The sequence below is a fragment of the Schistocerca americana genome, chromosome 7 (assembly GCF_021461395.2).
Source record: "Schistocerca americana isolate TAMUIC-IGC-003095 chromosome 7, iqSchAmer2.1, whole genome shotgun sequence".
In the NCBI taxonomy this organism is placed as follows: Eukaryota; Metazoa; Arthropoda; class Insecta; order Orthoptera; family Acrididae; genus Schistocerca; species Schistocerca americana.
The window spans coordinates 47,961,999-47,989,383 of NC_060125.1; the positions used below are offsets into that span (position 1 = coordinate 47,961,999).

Sequence of the window (27,385 nt, forward strand, 5' to 3'; positions counted from 1 at the left end):
CCTTCCAACGGAAAGACAATGCTCACTCTTGACATGCAGACAGGTAATGGGCCACAACAGAGCAAACCCACAGCAGAGTCAGTCGAAATTTTGAAGAATATTGATAGGTAGGTCATCACAGAGCAGACCACTGTAGTCCTGTTAGAGATTACTGTATTGGTGGGCCACCAGAGGTGCAGAGCCACTGCGGTCCTTGTAGAAGTAATGGTATTGGTGGGTCATCAAAGGTGCAGACCCACTGTAGTCCTTGTAAAGACAGCCAGCAGCCATCTGTTGGTGCAGTCTGTCATTTTCATACAGAGCGCTACGTGGCGTTACCAACATAAAAACCTAAATAGCCTACTTACACAACAATTTCCTACCTGCCGGTCGTGAGTTAAGCTCGGAACGCCAACTAATCAGAATGTTGAGTATTGATCTGAGTCTAATTGTCACTATGTTGCACGGTCCATAAGAAAAACTGATGTGACTGACGCTCGAACAACAGGGACTTACATGCATCGAGAACAGGAAATAGTGCATTGAGAATGGCTAACCACTAGCCGAAATCTGGATTTGCGTAATAAAAATCTAAAAAGGGACGACTGATTGCCGCACTCTATAATTTATAAGCCACATAACGGTCACTGAGTGCACCCACTTTCCAAATGAAAGGTAACCTGATAAAAACTAATCATTTAATCATCATCATCATCATTATCATTTAGGACTGATTATGCCTTTCAGCGTTCAGTCTGGAGCATAGCCCCCTAATAAAATTCCTCCATGATCCCCTATTCAGTGCTAATATTGGTGCCTCTTCTGATGTTAAATCTATTACTTCAAAATCATTCTTAACCAAATCCAGGTACCTTCTCCTTGGTCTGCCCCGACTCCTCCTACCCTCTACTGCTGAACCCATGAGTCTCTTGGGTAACCTTGCTTCTCCCATGCGTGTAACATGACCCCACCATCTAAGCCTGTTCGCCCTGACTGCTACATCTATAGAGTTCATTCCCAGTTTTTCTTTGATTTCCTCATTGTGGACACCCTCCTGCCATTGTTCCCATCTACTAGTTCCTGCAATCATCCTAGGTACTTTCATATCCTTAACCTCAACCTTGTTGATAAGGTAACCTGAATCCACCCAGCCTTCGCTCCCATTCAACAAAGTTGGTCGAAAAATTGAACGGTGCACAGATAACTTAGTCTTGGTACTGACTTCCTTCTTGCAGAAGAGAGTAGATCGTAGCTGAGCGCTCACTGAATTAGCTTTGCTACACCTCGCTTCCAGTTCTTTCACTATGTTACCATCCTGTGAGAATATGCATCCTAAGTATGAAACCGTCCACCTGTTCTTACTTTGTTCCTCCTATTTGGCACTCAATCCGTTTGTATTTCTTTCCCACTGACATTACTTTCGTTTTGGAGATGCTCATCTTCATACCATAGTCCTTACATTTCTGATCTAGCTCTGAAATATTACTTTGCAAACTTTCAATCGAGTCTGCTATCACAACTAAGTCATCCGCATATGCAAGACTGCTTATTTTGTGTTCATATATCTTAATCTCACCCAGCCAGTCTATTGTTTTCAACATATGATCCATAAATAATATGAACAACAGTGGAGACAGGTTGCAGCCTTGTCTTACCCCTGAAACTACTCTGAACCATGAACTCAATTTACCGTCAACTCTAACTGCTGCCTGACTATCCATGTAAAGACCTTTAATTGCTTGCAAAAGTTTGCCTCCTATTCCATAATCTCGTAGAACAGACAACAACTTCCTCCTAGGAACCCGGTCATATGCCTTTTCTAGATCTATAAAGCATAGATACAATTCCCTGTTCCACTCATAACATTTCTCCGTTATTTGCCGTAAGCTAAAGATCTGGTCCTGACAACCTCTAAGAGGCCTAAACCCACACTGATTTTCATGCAATTGGTCCTCAACTAATACTCGCACTTTCCTTTCAACAATACCTGACAAGATTAAAGAGATACCTCTGTAGTTGTTACAATCTTTTCTGTTTGCATGTTTAAAGATTGGTGTGATTACTGCTTTAGTCGAGTCTGATGGAACCTGTCCCGACTCCCAGGCCATTTCAATTATCCTGTGTAGCCATTTAAGACCTGACATTCCACTGTATTTGATGAGTTCCGGCTTAATTTCATCAACTCCAGCTGCTTTATTGCACTGCAATCTATTGACCATTTTCTCCACTTCCTCAAATGTGATCCTATTTCCATCATCATTCCTATCCCATTCTACCTCGAAATGTGAAACATTACTGATCGTATTTTCACCTACATTGAGCAACTCTTCAAAATATTCCCTCCATCTGCCCAAGGCATCCACAGGATTCACCAGCAGTTTTCCTGACCTGTCCAAATTACTTGACATTTCCTTCTTACCCCCCTCTCGAAGACTGCTAATTACACTCCAGAATGGTTTTCCAGCAGTTTGACTCATAGTCTCCAACCTGTTTCCAAAGTCTTCCCAAGATTTCTTCTTGGATGCTGCAATTAATCCACCTCTACATAATAAAACAATCGCTGAGAAAACAATAACATCTTACCCCGCATCGGTGAGCAGAATAAAAATAGAGAAACGACATGTGCTTGTCGTCATCACTTCTAAAAACATAGCACTATCTAAAATATAACAGCGTAGCCAATTTCAATACCAAAATAATGCACTCTTTCTCTTCAGGTGAGCGGCAGCAGAAATAATCATACAACAGCATGGCCTCTTCCAGATAGGCGCTGCCTATCCATACAAACTCACGTAGAACAATTCAGCGCCGACGCTCACAATAACATGCAGTATCACTTAGCACTTCCCACGTCTGACCACAGCAGACAGACGGACTGCGTAAAATTGCCTCTTCTTCTTCCTTTCAAATTCTACGTGTTCACTTAGCACGACCCGCCCTGGACGTTCACAGACCCAGTTACAGACCCCAAAGAACACACGTAAAACTTAAGTGCTTCCCATGTAGCAGAGATACATATCAGAACAGGTAAACATGCGATCGTAAAATAAAAGCAAAGAGATCTCCTAGAACCAACGCGAAAAATTCAAATGAAGGGTGGTTGAAGAAACAGACATCTTACAGCTACAAGACCAATGTGATTGGGCTGTTTTGTCCACTCGGTCGTGACGACGACTACACAGTCACATTAGCATTCAGGGAATTTTGTACAAAACATATGTAGCTCTTAAACTTATGTTAATTTATAAACATTTACATACAGCAGGGCATATGAGAAGACTTAAATAAGATCACAGTTCTGCGTCCATATCTGCCATACTGGGTTCATATATTTCTACATTCCACAACGTCTCATAGAATCAGTTGACCTGCTGTTGCCACCGTAGTTGACACTCTGCTGCATGTAGTATTGCGTATCTTATACACATTAGATTTTTAAATGTCTGGTGTTGTTGATGTGAGCATTCTCGGTAGTTAAATATTTTAATCGTTCCAGGCAAGCCTCCTACTGTGAATATATGACCTCCAAGTATTACCCAGAAGAGTCCACATTTCTATGGTACAAAGCAGAAATCATCTAGTCGAACCCACACACTCGCGAGTAATATCACTCTGGCATCACTAAATAGCAAATTTTCTAAAACCACCAGATAGAACTTTCTGTCCAATATCATACCCACACTGAAGAGTTTCCAGCTGTCATTGTTGATACTGTAGCTACCGTTAAACAACATAATTAACGTGTCATGCGGCTTCATCTCACCTGCTATGCGCCTTGGCATCTTCCCCTTTGACGATTCTCTCATGACTGGATGAACTATTTATCGATTACTGCTAAAATATATATTATTTGCAACCGTTCTTGCAATTTCTAAGAAGTATATTACCTTTTGTTTCGGTATAAAAGGTGTATACGATGAGCTTTATTGGCAGGTCACCTGCAGAAATACATGAGGTTATGATCCTACGCAGAGAGGTGGTGCTATTCGTTAACACATCTGAGGGCAGTGGACGTGTATTTCAATATATGACCGCTGACTCATCTTTGAATACAGCTATTACATCGCTCTTAGGGAAAAACAGTGACAGCAAAACTTTTTGATGTACTCAAGAAATCGGCTTAACCAAGATGTTCTGGATATTCCCGAGTATGTTATAAAGCTTTAGCTGGAGAACTATGGTATCTAAGAAAAATACAAAGATCATGCTACTGCCTGTTACCTGTTTAAATCGTTGAAAACAAAAAATATCTGTAAAGTGCTTTTGGAAATTTATAGGAAACGTACTGAAAGACATCGCGGTTTGAATGCTGTAGGCTATTATTTATTTGTTCCATAACTTATACCTTTCCTGAATGATACGGTCATTTTTGAAAGGGCCTTACTCCAAATTTTGACAAAACGAGTTAAGAACGGTACCAGATTCTGTACACACTGATACACCTTTCTGCATGAAAAGGACTTTTTTCCAGGTATTGTAAATGTGTTTTTGCGACTTCGGTACAGCGACGTCAGTTTTGAAACTGCTTTACTCCTTGAATAATATACCCTTTCAATGGAGGTCATCTAATCAAATGCCTAATGCACTATGCGTTACGTTTAGCTTTCGTTGTTCCACTTAATACTGCTAAACTGTGTGCATAGCATGAAAAATGATGAATCTGTAATGCACGTATACCATGAAGACATTGTGAAGAAAGGAGCAAATGAAATGTGCTTCTTCCGATTTGATCATGTGAAAGAAAATGTACCAGAAAATGACAAAGAACTGGGTTTGTTTTCTGACGGTTGCATTAGGCAAAATAAGAATCATTGTAAGATTTTAATATGTCCATCTTTGGTAAACACTAAACATTTTGATAAAGTGGAACAGTGTTTTCCCATTCGTCGACATTCTTATAACGTACAAGACACGAAATGTTCCCATGGTGAAATAGGCAGCCAGAGGAGTTCATAGACTTTACTTGGTGACGTAATACTGTAAAATCATTCCAAGTGCTTCCAAAGATCGTAAGCTTACCACAAAACTAACAGAAACTAAACATACTCACAACTTCTCTAAACTGTAGCTAACATACCCTAAAAACTGTTGTCGAAGAAACCAAACAAAGGCATGATCCAAACTGCCAGACAGTCAGAGGTCAACGATGTTCCTTCATGTATTTTGAACATAATACTAATAAGTTACAGCTAGGTATTGCGGCATAATTCGATCTTTTATTTCTGGAAATGTCTGTTGTTTTTCATTCTGAAAAGGCTTACACTGGACCAGTGGGTACAGTGGTTATTAACAGGTACAAAATGCACCATCTTCGACCTTTACTTTATTATAGTCAACATGTAACGGTCTGTATGTAACATTGTTGCTGCTACTGCTGCAGATGATCATCAATGAAACCATTTTGTATGTACTTTGACTAAAGTTACAACACTATTAAATGGAATACATAACAAAGAAACAACTTAAAATACTACTAAAAAGGTAACTTGACCATACATCTGAATTACTTCCTCAAGCAAAGCATCTTATTCCAATACTTTTGGACTTCTTCAAACAGATTTCAAAACCTAGCAACTGCAGTAATGGCAAAATATCCATTTTATTCCGTTCCCTAAATACTGGAAAGCCCATACTATTACATTCCATACATTAACCCATAGAATGTTTTCCCTCGTTCCTGAAAACTTAAGATTTCGGTGTAAGATCCTTTTAGAAATGATTGTATCATATGCTATTTCCCACAGATTTCCCTTAATGGCTCAATAGTTTGAACATGATGTGTTTCTTTCTACGTATGTGCCCCGCTATAAACAGTATGACGTGCCTGCACGATGCCTGTTTGATTAACCTCTTCCTGCCGGCCGCGGTGGTCTAGCGGTTCTAGGCGCTCAGTCCGGAACCGCGCGACTGCTACGGTCGCAGGTTCGAATCCTGCCTCGGGCATGGATGTGTGTGATGTCGTTAGGTTTAAGTATTTCTAAGTTCTAGGGGACTGATGACCACAGATGTTAAGTCCCATAGTGCTCAGAGCCATTTGAACCATTAACCTCTTCCTATTAAACCTCAATGTGCTGGTTGTGAAACGGAAAATAAATTATTTTTCTTCTCAATGCATCTTTTTTTAAACAATAATATGTGTAGACACCACACCTTAACAAGTACGTTCGGTTATAGTAATATTTAACGCGCTACTCACTAAACCACAGTGCCTTTGCCCTTTCACGAACTCATATGACACTTGACTACTACTGCTATTCAAAGGGCTGCAGCTGCAGTCACCAGGCGTTACATAGCTGGGTGGTTAATCGGCCTGCTGCTCAAACCTATGGCGAGGCCGTATCTCTAACTCTGCTCCACTACAGATTTCGACGAGCGTGTGGGCAGAGACTGGAGATGCTGGTGGCGTGGCAGGAGGTGGTGGTGGTGGCAGCAGCAGCAGCGTACAAGTAATTTGTTTTTACGAAGGGGGAAGAAATAAGTACAGCTTTGTAGGATATATATTGCTTTGTTCATATTTCTTACAGTCACTGTGCAGCACAGTGTTTCACAAACAATTATCTTCTACAAGGCTTAAATTCCGAATGCATGGCATTAAGTCCAGCAGGCAGGAGAATGTACACAGGAAGATCGTCTGTGAATTCCGCCTCTACGAATTTTATAAGATCTACACTTATATAGCTGGCACTGAGGAAGTACAGGCGTTTATACAAATCCTGGTATGCCCCTAAAAAAGTGTGGATGCCAACAACAAAGTCTGTCTTAAGGTACAATACTGGTCCTTCAGTCTTATAACACTGGAATGTTTCGAATACATGTTCGTTTCCCATGAGGGCAATCAAACATTACCTATCCATATATATTAACTATGGTCCATATATATTAACTATGGACCACTTTAATCCTACATTTGATCGGCAACATGAATGTGACATGAATCAGATTCGGACGTCTACTTCTATAACTACTTCAAAGACATTGTCAAGTGCTAGGCCACATACACACGTTTAGAATCAGTTACTGGCCTGTGTGGCCGAGCGGTTTTAGGCGCTTCAGTCTGGAACTGCGCGACCACTACGGGCGCAGGTTCGAATCCTGCCTCGGGCTTGGATGTGTGTGATGTCCTTATGTTAGGTTTAAGTAGTTCTAAGTCTAGGGGACTTATGACCTGAGATGTTAAGTCCCATAGTGCTCAGAGCCATTTGAACCATTTTAGAATCACTTTCAGTCACGTTGTCTGCGTTGGCACTGACAGTACTCCTATGGGAAAGTAGTGAAGAGTTTGTGAGCTGTTGGATTTCCAATAGTGGCTGCTACAGTTGCAGCGGTACTGGATAGTCGGAAGCCATGTGGGCAGCTGCTGCTGTGGCCGTGTGGGCAATAGTATATTGATCACTTGAGTTTCCTCATCCAGCAGTTCTGCTTCACAGAATCAGAGGTGCGCACTCTCCTGGAATAAAAAACAAATATAAGAATAAACGATTACATTTATAAGTGACAACATTAACAGTAATACTATTAATAAATATTTACTTTCAAATCTATCAGTCTTGTTCTTGTTATTACGCCTGATGGCACTGGCTGGCTTCTACTGATGCTTCATGGTAATCCTTCCACTATGACACACGAAATTCGAAGAATGGGGCTTGGGCAACTGGATTAATAATATGATAATGGAGAGTGCAACGGAGAACTCGATTCCCACTGTTACAGGGTTCCTAGTCTCCCAGAAGGGTGCGTTGGGGAGAGGGGCGAATTGGCAGGACGAGAATAGCTCTGGGTGACCATGAATATAACTCGCACAGCTGCCATTGATTACTTGGGGGAACAGTGGGAGGGGGCTGAGGAATGATCTTGAATATAAGTAGCTCATGTTCGTAAAGTGACACCAGAAGTGACGCTGAGATATGATAGTTGGTGGCAAGAATACACCCTTGACAACTATTGAAGTTATCCACATATACGTGAAAAAGGGAGAAAAAGAAAGATCTGAGAATACCAATAATCTGGAATGTTCATAAGGAAAGAGTTTCGTTATTGAAGGTGATATTTTAATTAACTGCTGTGATAATATCAGATATCAGCTTGTCAGTGTCTTACGTTTAGGCCACAACAGTCAAATGCAATTACCCTTCTAAGTGACACGTGATAAGGAAGCATATGGATTAAGAGATGCTGAAGAGCTCATCATTGCTAAGATAGCAAACTGAGTTCGGCGAAATGATAAAACTTTAATGCGTTCTTCAAGAGATATTTCCTGTGCTGAAAATCCCCTCTCGTGATAGAATATTGCGTCACAAGTATTTTTAAATATTATCTTTGTCAGATACTACAGAATATGATTTTCTCGTATCTTAGTTCACTTCGTTGTTCAGTGTACTACGATCAGATTACCAAACTCCTTTAACAGTCGAGTGAATCGGTCGTGCGTGCCTTTCTAGAAACTGAAAGACATTTGCAAGAAGAGACCCTTGCCAAGAGGAACTTGTCCGAATATCGGTTGGAAACTTGGCTGTTTTTCCATCCTCTCGCATTTAATTATCTTTCTTTGGCGCTCTGGAAAGCAGTAGAAGCTCGAAGTTAAAACTGTAGCTCCTGACGTGGGTGGTGTATGTTCCTGAATGATTTTTCATCCTATAATAACGCATTTATTGTATTACTGACAGTACAGTGATTTGTAAGGACAGCACAGTTGCAAACTATCTTCACATCAATCAGTAGGAAATTCCGATTTAGGAGAAATTTCTTATTTCCACTTACTGGAAACTGTTGCGGACACACTTTGCCACAGTGTTTGTGGTGTCATGTGAGATTCTGATGATTTCCTCTGATGTTTCTTATTGGGTAATCCATACACCAAGAAGGATCTTTAATGGTTCGTAATAAGACTATGAAACGGTGCTCATTTTTGGGAACTTATTATTTAACTACATTGATAGTAAACGGTAAGTTAATAAGCATATACTAAGCCCCATAGGGTCAAAGCATTATAGGATCTGTATACCTACAATGGCTCAAATGCAGACCTACAGACAATCAGTTTCAACAATGGATAGCAATAGTAGAGCTCCATTTTAATCTTCTTGCACGAACTTATATTCACTAAATATCTAAACAAGAATACACTGGCCAACAAAAAAAGTTGAACATAAACAACACATTGTCGGAAGCCAATGCAACTTTGTATATGTACAGGCCCTCGGTGGATTTGTAAATCGTTAGACATGCAGTTCTGTGTATACATTCGCGTTTAGAATTTTTACCATACCTGGCACGAAAACAAAGTGGTGTGAACAGCGTAACATATTGCAACTTCTAGACAGATTACAACTGCGTGTCGGACCGAGGCTCGAACTCGGGATCTTTTCCTTTCGCGGATGAGTGCTCTACCGACTGAGCTACCGAAGCATGGCTCACGACCCGTCCTCACAGCTTCAATTCTGCGGTACCTCGTCTCGTTCCAAAGCTGTGAGGACGGGCCGTGAGTCGTGCTTGGGTAGCTCAGTCGGTAGAGCACTTACCCGCGAAAGGAAAAAAATCCCCGAGTTCGAGTCTAGGTTCGACGCAGAATTTTAATCTTCCATGAAGTTTCATATCAGCGTACACTCCATGCAGATTGAAAATCTCATTGTGGAAACTTCCCCCAGGCTGTGGCAAAACCAGTCTCCGCAATATCGTTTCTTCCAGGAGTGCTAGTTCTGCACGGTTCGAAGAACTTCTTTGAATTTTGGAAGGTAGGAGACGAGCACTAGCGGAATAGAAGCTGTGAGGACTAGTCGCGAGGTGTGCTTCGGTAGCTCAGTAGGTAGAGTAATTGCCGCGAAAGACAAAAAGGTCTCGAGTTCGAGTCTCAGTCTGGCACACACTTTTAATCCGTCAGGAAGTTTCATGTCAGCGTACACTCCACTGCAAAGCGAAAATCTCGTTAAGCGTAACATACTGAGTGACTACTATAAAGGAAACGGAGATGCCGCATACTCGTGTGCGACAGTGTTACCACTACCTGAATGATTTTGAAAAGAGCTTCATTGTGGGTCTCCATTTGGATCACTAATCGAATCGTGTAGCATCCAGGTTTTTGGGCTTCCGATGTGATAGGCCCGATGCTTCACAGCATAGAAACGTGAGCGTAGGCATACTCTTTATCAAGGTTCAGATCGACTGTGTCTGACTCACATGGGAGGATCGCAATACTGTACACAAAGCGCATCGTAAACACTTCTTCTCTGCACCCGTGCCGGCCGCTATGTGCCGAGCGGTTCTAGGCGCTACGGTCTGGAACAGCGCGACCGCTATGGTCGCAGGTTCGAATCCTGCCTCGGGCATGGATGTGTGTGATGTCTTTAGGTTAGTTAGGTTTAAGTAGTTCTATGTTCTAGGGGACTGATGACCTCAGAAGTACCCATAGTGCTCAGAGCCATTTGACCCATTCTGCACCCGCCATCCAAGGACAGGAAATAAACTCCCTGCAACATTCTGTGTCATCCCACACCATTGGTAGTGGTCGAGGAGCTGTCAGATTAGGAAGTTACCGTCCCATACTTATGCTGCCGTTTACATCACAACACAAGCAGCTGAGTGTGGAGCGGTGCCGTGACCAGGACGTATGGGCTGCTGATGAATGGAGTCACACAGAGTTCAGCGATGAAATGCAGTTCCTCATTGCCTCGAATGACTACCGTCGTCCAGTATAGCGGTGAAATGGCAAGAGATCCTATTCTTCTAATGTTATACGGAGGAACAACTTGTTACTGCTGGCGTCATAGTCTGTGGGCCATGACTCCAGCTGACGGCTGGAAGTGACTGAGGAAAATGTGATGACTAAATTGTATGTCACAGGCATCTTGAATTTTCATGTGTTATTTCTCGTGGGACAGTATCGTGGTGCGATGATACATGGCATGTGTCTCTATGAACTGTCTGCGTGATCTTGAATACTTTCGTGGACATCAAAATACCCAGATCTGTCCCCAATATAACACCTGGGACGTCGAAACCATCCCACTTCCAGTGTCCAGGATATGAAGGACCACTTACAATAGTAGTGGGCCAGCCTGGCACAGGATAGGATACATCGGCTTTGTGACACAGTTCACTTCCGAATCACTGCTGTATCCTGGCCAGATGGGTTGCTATGCCATACTGAGAAGTGGGCACATATTGCCAACTTTTATAAATTTAATTTTATTGTGTAATCACTGCTAATATCACATATCCTCTGAACATGTGAAGTTTCATATCATCTCCTGATTTCCTTCCGTGTGTTTCACTTCTTTTATCAGGCAGTGTGGTTTGGAAGCAATCTCCTTCATCACAAAGTAATTTAAGGTGATTTATTGATTTTCATACAGTTATTAACTGAAAACTCTTTTTCAATGTATTAACCCTTGAAATGCCAAGGCGTTTTCAGTGACGTGTATTACCTATGCTCACCATGAAAATACAATTATTAAGTGTTGTTACCTTACATTAATAACGTACCTTTTACAGAGGTACTGGTGTGTAACTATGGTCCAGAATCTGAAAATATTTTTAAGGACACTCTTAGACATACCAATGTACTACTGTGAGGGTGGGGGAGGGAGAGGTGTACCTTATGACCAGCACAAAAAATATTTCCAAAAACGTAATTTCCTTACTGTGGGTGACCTTTACTCACAACATCCTCTCTAAAGAGATATTCGTGTGTAAAGATAGTCATATGTAAATATGGTCCTGCAGGTGAAAATATTGAATACAACATCTTCATCACATTTACTACTAAATCTTACATTTCTCGGTTAAGATTATTCGAAAAATTTGAATCAGCTATGGAATCTGGTAGAAGACTTCATTAAAAATAATAACTATTTTTAATTACCGGACTAGATTACAATGTCTTCAGAAGGCGGGCATAGAGTATTCCTCCCCCCTGGTACTGAGAAGGTTAATATAAATCGGCTGTGACGCTAGCTGTTACAAATGTTAGGTCCTATACTATATATGTTAGACAATTTTAGGTGTGATATGTGACAACATACAAGCAAAATTCGGATATGAAATTGGAAATTTTTGGTAAGGCCTTAAGCGGGCAGACTGCTGAGGTCATCGGTTCCTAAGCTTACACACTACTTAATCTAACTTAAACTAACTTACGCTAAGGACGACACACACACACCCGAGGAGGGACTCGAACCTCCGACAGGGGCAGCTGCCCAGATCGGATATGAAAGAAACGATTGCCGTACTACGAAAAGAGTAAATTGTTTCACTTCTCAAATCACCAACAGGAATTTGCTATTTACTGCTTCCTCTAGACCTATGTTTCTCTTGCATTACTTCTAACCTGACACACTCAGCTTGCACGGTAATCCAGAACATACATCTCTAATTACTCGTTAGGGAACAGAAAATTTTAAAGGATTTTCGTATCGAATGTCCACATCTCGTTCATGTAAGTTCAATCTAATGATACACGCTGCTTGTGACCTATGTTTTTCGGACTCCTCGGAATCTTTGTTTTGATTTTATGTAGCGCACCAAAGCCAAAGCCACATTTACATGTATTTCGTTTGAGCCCACCAAAACGTTATCTCCAATTTCTTGTTGAAAGTCACGACAATTAACACAACTAAAATTCTTCGACTCTGGATGGGTCAAGAAAAATTTCCTAACAGTGACTATGCAACGATAATTCATTGTCTCCCTCAATTATTTCAGCAGCGGCTTCTGGTAGCCATTTTAATATAAAAATAATGTTGTTAGTTAGGATATACGTAAAGTGTAAAATATAACACTTTAAATCGCAAACATTTGCGCTTCTCTATGTTACGCTGCGCATTTTGGTCTCTGTGGGTCAGTCATCACAGTTCATTTACATTTCATATCTACCTTACTGCTGAGTGAGATAACATCATAGAAAAATGCATTGCAGTTTCTGCTGAAGTTCTAAAAATCATGTATCGATAAAATGAAAGAACAGAAAGAAAAATGAGCATGTGTGAGAAACTGAACTAAAAGATTTGGAAGTAGCGTTCCTTGACGTTACGTTCATGCCCAGTATTGAGAAGTGCATTCCATAATTGCACATAACTAAGTCGAAGTCGCACTTATTTATATGTCGATGAAAACACTTTGGAGATATTGAAAAATTCCTTCCGTCTGTGGCGCGGGGCGGACAGGGATTCAACCTCCGCACTGCTGCAGTGTTAAATGTCTACATAAGGGTCGCACCGTTGCTTTGACCTGCGATCCATGGTTAAGAATATCACCACTCCTATATGAAGCCCAGGTGCCCTGCGAAACCGAATTACTTTCATAAGACTCCAGACCACTAGACTACGAAACGAGCACCCAGTCAAGGCAGTACAAAGTCTCCAACTGTTATCCAGGAATCCCGCAAAATGCGGTAACGGTCTGAAGTCAGACAACAGTAGGACACACACAAAAACACAACAGTTCAAGTTTCCACTGGAAGAACGGTACTTACTGCCTTCAGTTAGTCCTAGCAAGACCGCCTCCTACATCAGACAACACTTCCAGACAGGGGCCGCTTCCTGCAGGCCACGTATACGCACGCTAAATTGCAGTACTTGCCTTGAAAGCTGGCACATAACAAAACCAGTATGCACAATTGTGCCCGGTAATAAACTTGACAACTATAATACGTTTAAACAGCTTTCTTGTAAGTGACTGAAAACTATTTTGCAAATGTTGTAAGTCGATACGCTGAAAATATCAGGGATCTTGCACAGTATAAAGAGAAAGATGTAACGTGAGTGATGCAAAACCTGTGGAGTACCAGAGACCGCAGCTGAATTACATCTCTTTAGTGAATACCTGTTTTTGTTAAAACGAAAATTTATTAGTTCACCGCTTTCACGGGGGTAAAAGACAAAATGACGATTCCTAAACACTACATGCGAAATATTTTGTTAAGCCTTTTAAAAATAATGAAATCCTTTTACATCCACAATGTCTGTTTTTACGCAAAGTAAGAATCCACATTTTATGATTGCGGCGTAATCCAAACAATATGTGTCATAGTGTATTAGAAAACGTTGATTATAGAGAAAGCTCCTGTAGTTGGTTGGATATTAATATTCCGTCGTCTTAACATCTTTATTATTTTATCTAGTTTTACTTCTAAGCACCAACATTCAACCAAACTTTTAACTCACGGTAGTATCTCTGCAAGGACTGTGAAATAGTACACTTTTACAACTGAGATCTTCGTCGCTTTGCCTAATCTGTAGGCTGCAAAACAATACTCTTGAGTTATATGGAGTTCACTGCTTATGTTTCTACAAAATCTGACCTGAGGCAAAATCTCAGAGAACCTTTACGGATGTAGAATGAGTCACGATTTACATCAACAACAGATAAGGGAGCTGTAGACCTTAATCTGTTCCGGTATTAACATTTATCTACCTACCACTGTATAGATTAGTAAACAGCCTCAGTTTAACAGGACCATTGTCAGTTTCATAGAAATGCATTAACTTCTTTAGGATCTGCAGCAGGCTAGGTGGTATGTGTTAGAGAATAAAGAGTACTCTCTTTTCTAGTAAGATGTCAGGGACAATGGTTTCTGGTTACTGAAACTTCTACTGTTGCTGGCATTTTGAAAAAAAAAAGTTCAATAGCTTCCTTAGGACAGCTATGAACAGAACAGAGAAATGAAAGAGCTATTGTTAATAATAGAAGCATTTAATTTCTGAATATTGGTGACATACAAAAACAGTATTTATGCAAAACTTATATCCTTGTACTGCGGAAATTTATTACTGTATCACTTAACACACATCTTTTAGAATCAATTTAATTAATTCAGTTTTTGCTGCAGTAGAAATATTGTATGAGGGGGAAGAAGAAAAAAAATTGTTCAGTTATCTTAAAAATTAAGATATAACACGGTTGCATACTGAAACAGATATAAGGCATTAATTTCTCACTTGTCAGAAACAGAATTTAAGGAAAATAAAAAGAAAGTTTGCAAAATGGCACTCAATTTCATTAATTTATTTCACACAAACAAAAATAAAAACTACATTTCAGTTGCAGGTGACTTGACTTCTGGACCTCTAGGTGCCACCACACATTTACGTAATTTCATTTTCAAAACACTCGCAAAATCACTGATCACTGAACATAACTATTTTTGTGTGGACACTTCTAATGAGAGCATGGTGCAGCTTCTTGCTGTGGAGTCTCACTGCATCATGTTACCCTATTTTGAAATGCTCAATGAGTACAGCTTTTTCTCAGTTGATGAATGCTGTTATCAAGAAGACGACTGTTTGAAATATGGTTATTCAGCAGAAGGAAAACATCATCCCTCATATCCTGCGTAACTGAGGCAACAAAGTTCTTAAAAGGGTTTTTCGCATTAAAAATGGACATTTGTTTAATAGTTTCTGGCCCATATTGCACAGATAAACATGATCATTGGACATAATAGGCAAGCCACCTCTGTTTTTCTCTTCAAGGTACCAGTACTAGAAATTTGAGAACATGGTGAAATTTGCTGAACGTGGCACTCCAGATTTGGTTTACTTTCCTAGCTAAACACAAAGTGTTAGAACGTGGATGATGTATGAATCGTAGTCGTTATTTATTACAATGGCAGAGCAATTAGCACTAATAGTTGAACCAATCTGAAAGAGTATGGAAAATCTCTTGGAAGCAGCATCAGACTGTTGGATTGATAGTCTGCTCCTCCAGGACTAATTACAGCATTGAAAGATGCTTGCAGCAGGTCTTGACTGAGTTTATATGCCAGCACTAAAGTCCTTGGCGGTGCAGATCTGCTTCTGATAGTGTCATACACAACTAAAGACAATTAGTTATACATATACCACCTGTTCTTGGTGGGTGAAGCATTATAGTTCCCTGAGCAGATCCTTTTAACGTAAACTGGCAGTCTTTTACTCGCTTCACATTCCGCCATCATAAGCGGCAAAAGATGTAAAATATACATTTGCGTAAAAACCGGGCATTATGGTTATAAATGGATTTCATTTATTATAAAAGTATCACAAAACATTTCACACGTTTTGTTGAGGAATCGCCAGAAAAGTAATGTTGCCCGCCAAACTGATATTTTGTCTTCCACTCACAGTGCACTAAAAACAGGTATTCAATGAAGAACTGTAATTCTGTTGCTTGCAGACGGAACTGTCAGTACGTTTCACCTGACCACATGTAAAAACGATACCCATCCCATTAATGTTAGGAATTTCAGACAAATCTGGCTGACTGCACTGTTACATGTGTAACAGCAACAAGGCAAACTATTTTATTGAAAAAATCACTGCGTCATTCCAGCTATAAAAGAAAAAATCTTCAACTACCAACTACACTCCGCACAGTGCGTAATAACAGAAACTCGGCTTCCTGCCCTGAGTCACATGACTTACATGTTGGGTTCGGTGTAATGACGTCACGTGCAGTCAATATTATCTATGGTAGCGAAGTCTCTGTAGTTTGATGTGAAAGAGGTTGAGCTCCATGTGACTACGAGAAAAGCGCAAGTATATCAGTGTAGACGTCGATGGAATGTTGACTACGTAAGTAGCAAGGCTCTGTTGATGCAATGAGCCACTGTACAATGTACGTCAAAAGAAAAGATCTTTAAAGAAATTATTGTGGGAAGAGTACTATTGGGCCAAATCATATTAAAAGTTATCCACAATGAGAAAATGAAACTTTAATCCTACACCCGTGATAGTCACAAGGAACAGGTAAAAGAAAACGAGATAGATGGAAAATAGCAAGTAAACTGTTTATTATTTAAAAGTAATTCGACAAAAAATGTTAAAACATTTATCCCGCTGTGAGACAAGACTGTCTATGCCTTCAGGCAAAAATGTTTGCGGTTGCCTACGAGACCGTGATTGTACACGCAGCAAATGGACGCCCACATATTGCCAAGGTTGTATCCAGTACACAACTGAAGTTTCCCTTGGACGCTCTTACACATACTCCATACAGTCCCGGTCTCTCCTAACGCGCTTTCCATATTTTGGTGCCCTGAAGAAAGACGATAGCCGTCGATTTGCTTCGGACGAAGAGATTCACGCCTGGGTACCATCATGGTTCTGTAGGAAACCGCAAACATTTTTCCATGAAGGCATTGTCCGTTCTGTCTCACAGTGGGATAAGTGTATTAAAAGGTATGGCTAGTGCTTTTGAAGTAACAAACAGCTAACTCATATTTTTCCGTCTGTCTCGTTTTAGTTTGACTGTCCCTTATAATACCAAGAAGCATTATGATATGTGACACACCGGCAAAATCAGCAACAAAGGCTCCGCGTGGTAAGCACGTATTTATCATGATTATTCGCAAAGGGCAGAGTGCGAGATCTTGGTGAGACCAGTTCCTTATCAAGTAGACACGACGGCAGTCATCGAAAAGTTCAGCATTGTACCAGATTGGTATTGTTCATATGAATATGTAGTGGGAACTTAAATGGAAATCTATGCGTGAAAGGTGACGCGTTTCTCGCGTAAACTTTATAGGGAATCGTATGCACCTGGTTTACAAAAATGACTTTACGACAGTTATGTGGCTACTATTTTATGCCTAGCGTGGAGACAACGTAAATATGAAAAATGCCGAGGATTGCGACCTTTTCCTCGACTTTATTTTTCTTGGACGCAAAACGTTACAGAAACATTCGCTACCAACGGAGACCATTCCTTTCCGTCCTACGAGAACTCAGACACAACAGTCCCTATTTCTAAATTATTTTTTCTATAGCAGAAAGACAGTTGTGGTATAAGTTCCCTCAGAACGTGAGAGAGCAGATTCTTATTTATATATTCAAAACTTTGCAAATGAATCTGTTTCCAAGCAACAGCGAACAACGAAAGAGGCCATATTACAAGTAAGTGTTTTACTTCCCTCCACCCACCCAAAAAATGCTGTCTCAGTTCTCAAAGTTACGGAACCTCAGACGTTTATTTACTTTCACCGGCTGATTGTCGTGTGCAGCAGCTTTTGACCAAGTTAAGGGTGAATTAGACTTGTTGAGAACGGGAAGATTCCTTGCTATGTCTTAGTATTCTGGACCTAGCAAACTGCTTTACAATTCTCCCATAATCGGTTTCTTACCACATTCAGTATCTCTCTATTTAAAACACACTGCCTGTCATCTTCCTTTTCCTGAACAATATCCGGCATTCTTACACGGTCTGCATGTTAATTACTGGATCTGACACTGTTAGTGGCAGAGGGTGGTCAAAAGCCGCTTCTGTCACCTCACATTCCCAACCGAACCGGAATTGGCGTATCCCACCTGTGTACAGCACAGCATCCACCCCAGCTGAATGTGGGAAATATCCTAAAACGTCATAGATGATATTTCATAAACCTGTTGCTCCACTGTGAAGAACACTATGTGACGGAAGCATCCGGACACCCCCAAAAACATACGTTTTCATATTAGGTGCATTGTGCTGCCACCTACTGCCAGGTATTCCATATCACCGACCTCAGTAGTCATTAGACATCATGAGAGAGCAGAACGGGGCGCTCTGCGGAACTCACGGACTTCGAACGTGGTCAGGTGATTGGGTGTCACTTGTGTCATATGTCTGTACGCGAGGTTTCCACATTCCTAAACATCCCTAGGTCCATTGTTTCCGATGTGATAGTGCAGCGGAAACGTGAAGGGACACATACAGCACTAAAGCGCACAGGTCGACCTCGTCTGTTGACACACAGACCGCCGACAGTTGTAGAGAGTCGTAATATTAATAGGCACACATCTATCGAGACCATTAGACAGGAATTCCAAACTGCACCAGGATTCACTGCAAGTACTATGACAGATAGGCGGGAGGTGACAAACCTTGGATTTCATGGTCTAGCGGCTCCTCAGGAGCCACACATCACGCCGGTAAATGCCAAACGACGCCTCGCTTGGTGTAAGGAACATAAACATTTGACGATTGGACAGTGGAAAAACGTTGCGTGGAGTGACGAATCACGGTATACAATGTGGCGATCCGATGGCAGGGTGTGGGTATGGCGAATGCCAGGTGAACGTAACCTGCCAGCGTGTGTAGTGCCAACAGTAAAATTGGGAGGCGGTCGTGTTGTAGTATGGTCGTGTTTTTCATGGAGGGGGCTTGCACCCCTCGTTGCTTTTGAGTGGCACTACCTCGGCACAGGCATACGTTGATTTTTAAGCACCTTCTTGCTTCCCACTGTTGAAGAGCAATTCGGGGATGGCGATTTCATCTTTCAACATGATCGAGCACCTGTTCATAACGCGCAGCCTTTGGCGGAGTGTTTACACTGCAATAACATCCCTGTAATGGATTGGTCAGCATACAGTCCTGACCTGAATCCTATGGAACACCTTTGGGATGTTTTGGAACGCTGACTTCGTGCCAGGCTTCACCGATCGACATCGATACCTCTCCTCAGTGCGGCACTCCCTGAAGAATGGGCTGCCATTCCCCAAGAAACCTTCCAGCACATGATTGAACGTATGCCAGTGAGAGTGGAAGCTGTCAGCGAGGCTAAGGGTGGGTCGACGGCAAATTGAATTCCAGCTTTACCGACAGAGAGCGCCACGAACTTGTAAATAATTTTGACCCAGGTTTCGAGATACTTTTGATCACATAGCGTACTTTGCGTTCGGCTATTTAAGCGGTTGCTGTGGGGTGGAGAGAATGACTAACAAATGGTTCTCGCAAAAGTTTGAAACCTATACTTACTTTCATAATTACGGCCCACATTTTCGCGCGGGATCAATTTATGGGACTGATATCGTACTAGGATGCTTTTTTCTCTTTAAAATATGAGGTCAATTAGGTAACGTTTCCTTGTATGTCGCCGGCCGAAGTGGCCGTGCGGTTAAAGGCGCTGCAGTCTGGAACCGCAAGACCGCTACGGTAGCAGGTTCGAATCCTGCCTCGGGCATGGTTGTTTGTGATGTCCTTAGGTTAGTTAGGTTTAACTAGTTCTAAGTTCTAGGGGACTAATGACCTCAGCAGTTGAGTCCCATAGTACTCAGAGCCATTTGAACCATTTTGAACCTTGTATGTCCAAACAAACTACACACCAAGCTATGACTGATACACAACCAGCTACGGACAGCGAAAGATCCATCAAGCTACTTTGCTTGCTCCTTCCTCAACTTTGTGCCGTGACCATCTACCTTGATAAAGCAATGGTAGTCAGACTGCGACCCACGGACCGCATACGATCCGAATCAACTGCTCGTGCGGCCCCGGACAAATATTAACCAACAGACGAATAAAAAATCCTCCACTAACGTTAAAAGCGTCTTAAGAGTGTACTTGCAGTTTTCTTGCTCAATAATAACAAAAATACTGTATCGTGGGCTTCGTGACTGTGGGCTTTGCGACCCGAGACGTCAGCGTAGTGTTTCCGACCACAGATACCGTAGCCGTGAGTTTTCCGACAGTCAAAGGAATTGGCAACAGTGGGGAAGACTCTCCTGGCCGTTTTCGAATGACAATATACTGTCACATTTTAGCAAGTCTTAGGACTCGGTATGCAGACAGTACATAGGCATGTTTAAATGGGATTTTTTAATTTTTTATTTTAATCTTCTTTTCCCACAACATAACTGCAGCAAATGATTCATCTCCATGTGAATTTTAATTTCTCACTCAATTTTTTGCAAGAAAGCCGGAGAAGTTCAGCATCATCTTAAGTCACTCCGAATCCTTATAAATTCAGATATGTCCTTTGGCATTTGTCAATATCTCTGCACGTTTTCTTTTTTTTTTCTTTTTTTTTAAAGGTAAGGCAATGGCATCTTTTCATAATTTGAAATTTGCCGCTTACTGCTCCCTCCTTCTGCTTATTTAGCAGAAAGTATATGCACAGATGTTTTTGATTTACTGAGGCATTTAGTTTCCTATATCAACCTGTGACAGCATTTGTGGCCCTGTGCTGCTGGTTAAAAGCTTCCGACATTTCAATTTGTATGCTAGGATTTTCCATTCATTAATTTCCCATGCGCTCTGCGAATTTCATCACCTTTTATCTACAGGAATTTCCTCAATTATTACCAGCAGCGCTTCGTCAACACTGTTTTATGGAAGATGTGCCACTGCAGAACACATACGGCAAAACAGCTGGACTTCTTCACTCTCTCTGTATTCCTCCGTTAATTCCAGTTCTTGTATTTCCTTTCAAAGATATTGGATGAAGTCGAAACGGCAACCAGAAAAGGATGTTTCGTACAACACTGTTTCCATAGCTTGAAATGTAGCCATAACGAAGTCTAGCACTGCAATTCTCAGCTACCACTCAGGTATTTATTTTTAATCAAGAAAAATGTCATTCATACGTATTTTAACTTTTCTGTGTGAATAAGCAAATAAAACTGGAAATAACTTCGCGTGTTCTTCTGTGCCTCCCATGTCAAACTGTACAGTGCACAGTTGTTGGAACCGTTTCGAACAGCAGTCAAATGTCCCGTCCGTAATAATAACAGTTCCTTTTTCACACTGAATTTTATCTTCTCCTTCGCATCACCAGGATTCTTTTATCAGTAACGGACCCATCATAAGTTTTCAAGGAAAACCATCACCTTCAGTTAACTGCAAAATTTTTTCACTCATTTGTATCTCCGAACTAATGCCCAATGCTAACACCTTTCCTTCTTGCTTTGCAGAATGGAGTCTTCGAGCTCTCTTAATCTCTTTCTCTACAAACATGAATTCGTTGCTTAGTTTGCTAATCTGTTCCGTCAGGTGGTCAAGAATGTTGCTGTTCAGCCATGATCTTTTTTTTTTTTTTCAATTTTGAAACGGCATCACATTTTCTGCGCTGTCAGTAGCGATGACTGTCCTTGAGAGGACACAGTTCTCGTTTTTTCCACTATACACAGTACATAAGGCTCAGGCAGTTTAGTCCTATGAAACTATAAGGAAGGGACGACTGTCGGCGAGGACCGTGTCTGACAGTTTCAACACATCCGCTGTTGGTTAACAAATGGCCTAAGTCAGCTGTGCGGGAGACTCTAATCGGAAAACAACAATGGTGGAAAACTGTTTGCTAGGAAACACAAGTTGACTCTTACACAGATTACAGCAATCAGCCACTTTTCCAATGCTATTTATTTATTTAAATAGCGCCTTTATCTGTTTCGAACCGATAGGTTCATCTTCAGACTGCTAGTTCACGTCTTACATTACTTTTCGTGTTTTGCCGGCCGCCGTGGCCATGCGATTCTAGGCGCTGCAGTCCGGAACCGCCGGACTGTTACGGTCGCAGGTTCGAATACTGCCTCGGGCATGGATGTGTGTGATGTCCTTAGGTTAGTTATGTTTAAGTAGTTCTAAGTTCTAGGGGATTGATGACCTAAGATGACAAGTCCCATAGTGCTCAGAGCCATTTGAACCATTTTTTTTTCGTGTTTTGTTTCCCCACACGACAAAACTTCCTTAGGGTGGTGGTGCCAATGAAGAATCAGCGCCATTACGTTCCAGTACAGGTTGTTTATCACCTTGCATCATCTACTTTATGTGCATATATACACACAAAAAAGTGCGTTACACAGTTTTCGCTGCTGCAAGATGATAAATAATGGAAAGTAAAGACGCGGATTCTTCATTGGCACCAGTACCCCAAGGAAGTCTCGGCATGTGGAGAAACAAAACACGAAAAATAATGTAAAACGTGAACTAGCCGTCTGAAGATGAACCTATTGTTTCGAAACCGGTAACGGCGCTGTTTAAATAAATAAATAGCATTGTAGAAAGTGGCAGGTTGCTGCAATCTTCTGTGTAAGAGTCAACTTATATTTTTTACACAGCCACGGGCTCAAAATGTCAGTTTTGGACAAAATTGCTTCGTAGGAAACCGTGTGATTCCTGCAGCACCTAAAAATTGCTAGAAACCCACGTAGCTAAAAGTGCCTACAGAGACATTGATATTTTAAAATTTTCTTAATCTTAATTGAAGTTGCTGAAGACCGTGATTTAAGTGAAATGAGCCGCTTACCTCAGGGGCAGACGAAGAGAGACAAGTATCGCGGTTACTGCCGTGTTAAGAGTTGGAGGATGTGAGAGGGGCAATGTTTTATTGTACGTCATCCTATATTGAGAACTCACGCTCGTATTCGACTCGTACCATTCAGCTGCTATGATATTAATTTCAAATGGAGCTAACCTGGAATCGCTAATGGACATTACAGAGATGGTAATCTTCGAATGTGGTACATATTTATAGCAAGGAATAAGATATTAATTTAGGCTATTGTAATACAACGCAAAGACTAAAATAAAAATTGTCATTCAAAACAGTTAGCAAATATTAGTGACCGTGTATCATACTGCGTAATGTTATTTTTATTAAATAATTAATCATCCGCTCACAAACCAAACACAAAACAGTTTGTCAGCCAATTAGAGTGTCAGAAGTTTTTGGTTGCTCTAAGGTGCCAATCAGCATATTTACTATTAAAAACATTCTTGATCCCGATTTATTTATTAAGGTGATTAGTTTCGACCACTACTGCGGTCATCTTCAGATCATTGAGTAGGAACCTCTTTCTGCTGGAGTAGTGTAACACATTGGTCCCTGTCACTCCCATAATGTATCCAAAAGCATCAGAATGTTTGCAGATAAAGTGGGTTGAGGGATCGAGGCCACCGGAAGACGAAAGATGAGTGGGTGCTCCACCATGACAGTGCGACCGTTTACTGTCACTGAAGTTTTGCCCCGGTTTAACGTGGCAACGCTGCCATAGCCACCCTATAGTCCCGACCTTGCCCCCAGTGACTTCTTTTTGTTCCCCCAGATGGAGAGAGACCTGAAAGGGAAGCAGTTTGACACCATCGCAGCGGTCCAAAATGCTTCGACGTGGGTTCAGCATTCCAGGGAGCTTACCAGCAGTGGAAACTCATTGCCAGCGGTGTGTGGATTGCCAAGGCACCTATTTTGAAGAATTTTAGTCCGCTGAAAGTATTCAATAAATTTTGTGTTCTGAGACCAGTCTTGAAACTTTATTTACACACCCTGCGTATGACATATGGACAGTTAAGTCATATTTCGTCCGTCGTGCACCTCGAAACAGACTAAGGTCTTTTAGCGCGTATACTTACAAATGAACTGAGTTTCTTTCGTGTTTTAACCCTTTTACATGTCTTTAAAATGGAAATTTTACCTTGTTTTCAATAGCATCTATTTAAAAATGTGTTTACGCTGTAACTGCTTTTCGATAATACTCCTCCTGCTTAATTTGATTTCATTTAATGATTATTTACGTGTAGCAGAGCAGTAATATAAATATAGTAGAGTAATAATGTGACACCTTGAGTATTAAATGCAGTATTGACAACATTTTCTCGATTTCAATAAGTAAATTTCAATCTAATATTTGTTGATAGGGACATGACTGTGTTACATATGTTTCACACTTGAAAAACTCTTAATTTTCTGGAATAATTTGGGGAAAAGATTGCAACACGCCAACACGCCAAAAGGTCACAACCCAGATACAGCTGAGTGCTTGGTCAGTGCACGATGCTAAAGAAGCACATTAAAAGTTAATAAAATTTTGACACTTTTTCTGCATCCTAACTCATCGTCGTTTAAATCAGCCAATAAAGTAATCTGAAAAGTAACGAACTGTAGGTATTCACGGGCAGAAAGTTTCAAACGAGGCTCTGAGATCGTAAGTTGGCACTATAGAAGAGCTAGCATTAAGCCTGTGTTACATACACATTCTTATATCGATGACACGTGTTCAATATCTGGTTTCATTCAAGGGTGGTGTAGTGAATAGAAACTAAGAGGCATTGTGTTTCTTATTCCGTTGCTGAAATGATGGCCATGAAATTTTTACCGCCAAAAATTGAACCGAATAACTTTAAGTGGATCACAGCAGCATTTGTGCGATTTAGTAGCTTCAAGCAAGCAGTAAAGGAATACTCGACGCGTTATACTGTGCGATGTTGGAACCGGTAGTTACCTCCGAATTAGAGGATTGCAAGTGGAGCAAATAAGTTTTAATGATCACAGACCTTATTTTTCTTCTTCTTTTCACTCGAGTGACTGTAGTAAGAAATGGGTCTAGATAACCTGTAGGTGTTGCGGCACCAACGGCTGACATCTAGTGTTTGGGAACTGTCATGTTTCAGCTCTCTTATTAATAACGAAAGTACCTCTCTCGTACCTTCCATTCGATGCAGGGCATTTGTATGGTAGGGGTATGGGACTTTCGAAAAATAAGCAAGCTTCACGCTCAAGTGTGATGTGCAATGTATCTCCCTTGTGACAGGACCACCTCTCTGCTTGTACTAGGAACTGAATATTGCCCTGAGTATGGCATCATTGCAGAATGACAGATTTACATAATGGATGTATACAGTGTCACTAACAAGTAAACATTACCAACTTAACGTCAAATTTTAAGGACAAGAAGTACACTCGCAAGATGTCAGCCCCAGAACTCGCTCCCACCCGAAAATTTGCATCATAATCCTGTCATCACGCAGTCATGATCTTTTGAAGGTATATTTTTCTTCTATTTTGAAGCTGTCACACTTAAAATGAACTACCTTTGCAACAGGAACGTTATTATTAAACGTAACTGGCATGGTTAAATTGTTAATTGAGACTCATTAACCACATTTCATAACAATTCTTAACTTGCTTAGGTTGACTTATTTTGCTTCTCACCGACTATCAGTACGAGAATACTATTAAAATAATATTGGTTGTCTGTGTGCATCATATCACATTGACACGTTACATACGTCTATTGCCTATACGTTGCCTATTTCTCGCGCAGTATCACACTGAGGTGACAAAAGTCACGCGATAGCGATACGCACATATAAAGATGGCGGCAGTATAAAGTAAAGTATAAAGGCAGTATAAAGGGCCAGTGCATTAGTGGAGATGCCATTTATAATCAGCTGATTTGAGTGATAAGGCGCCCGACGTGGTTACGGCCATATGATGCGGAATGGAAGCTGGAACTAGACGCATGGGACATTCCATTTTGGAAATCGTCAGGAAATTCAATACTCCGAGGTTCAGTGTCAACAGTGTGTCGAGAATAACAAATTCAGGTATCAGCTCTCCCCATGGACAACGAAGCGAGAGAAGCGTCGTTTGCGTAGTTGTAAGTGCTGTGTGAAATAACCACAGAAATCAACGTGGAACGTATGACGAATGTATCCACTCGCACAGTGCGGTGAAATCTCGCGTTACTGGTCTACGGCGGTAGACGACCAACGCGACTGCCGTAGTTAACAGGACGACATGGCCTGCAGCGCCTGTCTTGGTCTTCTGGCCGTATTGATTCGACCATAGACGACTGAAAAACCGGAGCCTTAGATGATTCCCGATTTCAGATGGTTAGAACTGATGGTAGTGGTCGAGTGTGGCGCAGACCCCATGAAGTCATGGGCCCAAGTTGTCTATAAAGCACTGTGCAAGCTGGCGATGGCTCCATAATAGATAGGCTGTGTTTATAGGAAATGGACTGGGTCTTCTGTTCCAACTTAACTAATCATTGACTAGAAGTTCTTATGTTCGGCTACTTGGAGGCCATATGTAGCCGTTCATGCCCTTCATGTTACCAAACAATGATGGAATTTTTACAGATGACAATGCACCATGTTACCGTACCACAACTGTTTGCGATTAGTTTGAAAAACATTCTGGACAAATCGAGCGACCCAGATCGCCCGACGTGAAACCAATCGACCATTAATGGGACCTAAAGGTCAGCTCGTGCATAAAATCCTGCACAGGCAACACATTCTCAGTTATGAGCGGCTATGGAGGCAGCATGGCTCAATATTTCTGCAGGTGAGTTCCAATGGCTTGTTGAGTCCATGTCACGTCGAGTTGCTACACTATGTCAGGCAAAAGGAGATCCGCCATGATATTAGGAGGTATTACTTTTCCCACGCCAGTGTCCATGTGTTCTGCAATAAGATTTCAAAACGTTTTAGACGTTCCTTCATCTTCAACATCAAATGAATAAGAGGGCTCTGGTTGCGACTCCACTACACACTATTTTACGCTCAGGCTCAAAGCCGGTGCAGTGGGGTGGTCCGAATGACAAAGAACAGGTGGCGCGAATGTTTATAAAATCTATTCATTCGAAGGGTCATAACTCCCTACCATCAGATTTACAGCCCAAATATTCACGAGGGATCGATTGGTAGAACTGATATCTTGGAAGTGTAAGTTGTCCTCTTGAATCCCAATATTTTGTAGTGAACAACACCATGAGAATCGAAGTATGTAAGATTACCTTGACTATCAGGATCTGGAGTCCTTAGCAGCCAATACAGCGCCTTTATGTGCTCAAAAGAAGCAGTATCCGATTTCTATTTCTCGGAATTAAGGTTAAGTGATAAACGACATCAAAAAACTTGCACTCATCACATTTTTTATTGTAAACTTGAACTGAGCATA

At 41.2% G+C, this 27,385-nt stretch overlaps 1 protein-coding gene across 1 annotated transcript in view; it reads left to right on the top strand.

The window, feature by feature from the left end:
• The first annotated feature begins 4,623 nt into the window (after window positions 1–4,623).
• The window catches only part of LOC124622686 (myogenesis-regulating glycosidase-like), a 79,566-nt gene continuing 56,804 nt past the window's right edge, over window positions 4,624–27,385 (top strand). The window contains exon 1 of the mRNA XM_047148476.1: window positions 4,624–4,750. Coding sequence (XP_047004432.1) covers window positions 4,624–4,750 — 127 coding nt within the window. The remainder of the gene's footprint in view (window positions 4,751–27,385) is intronic.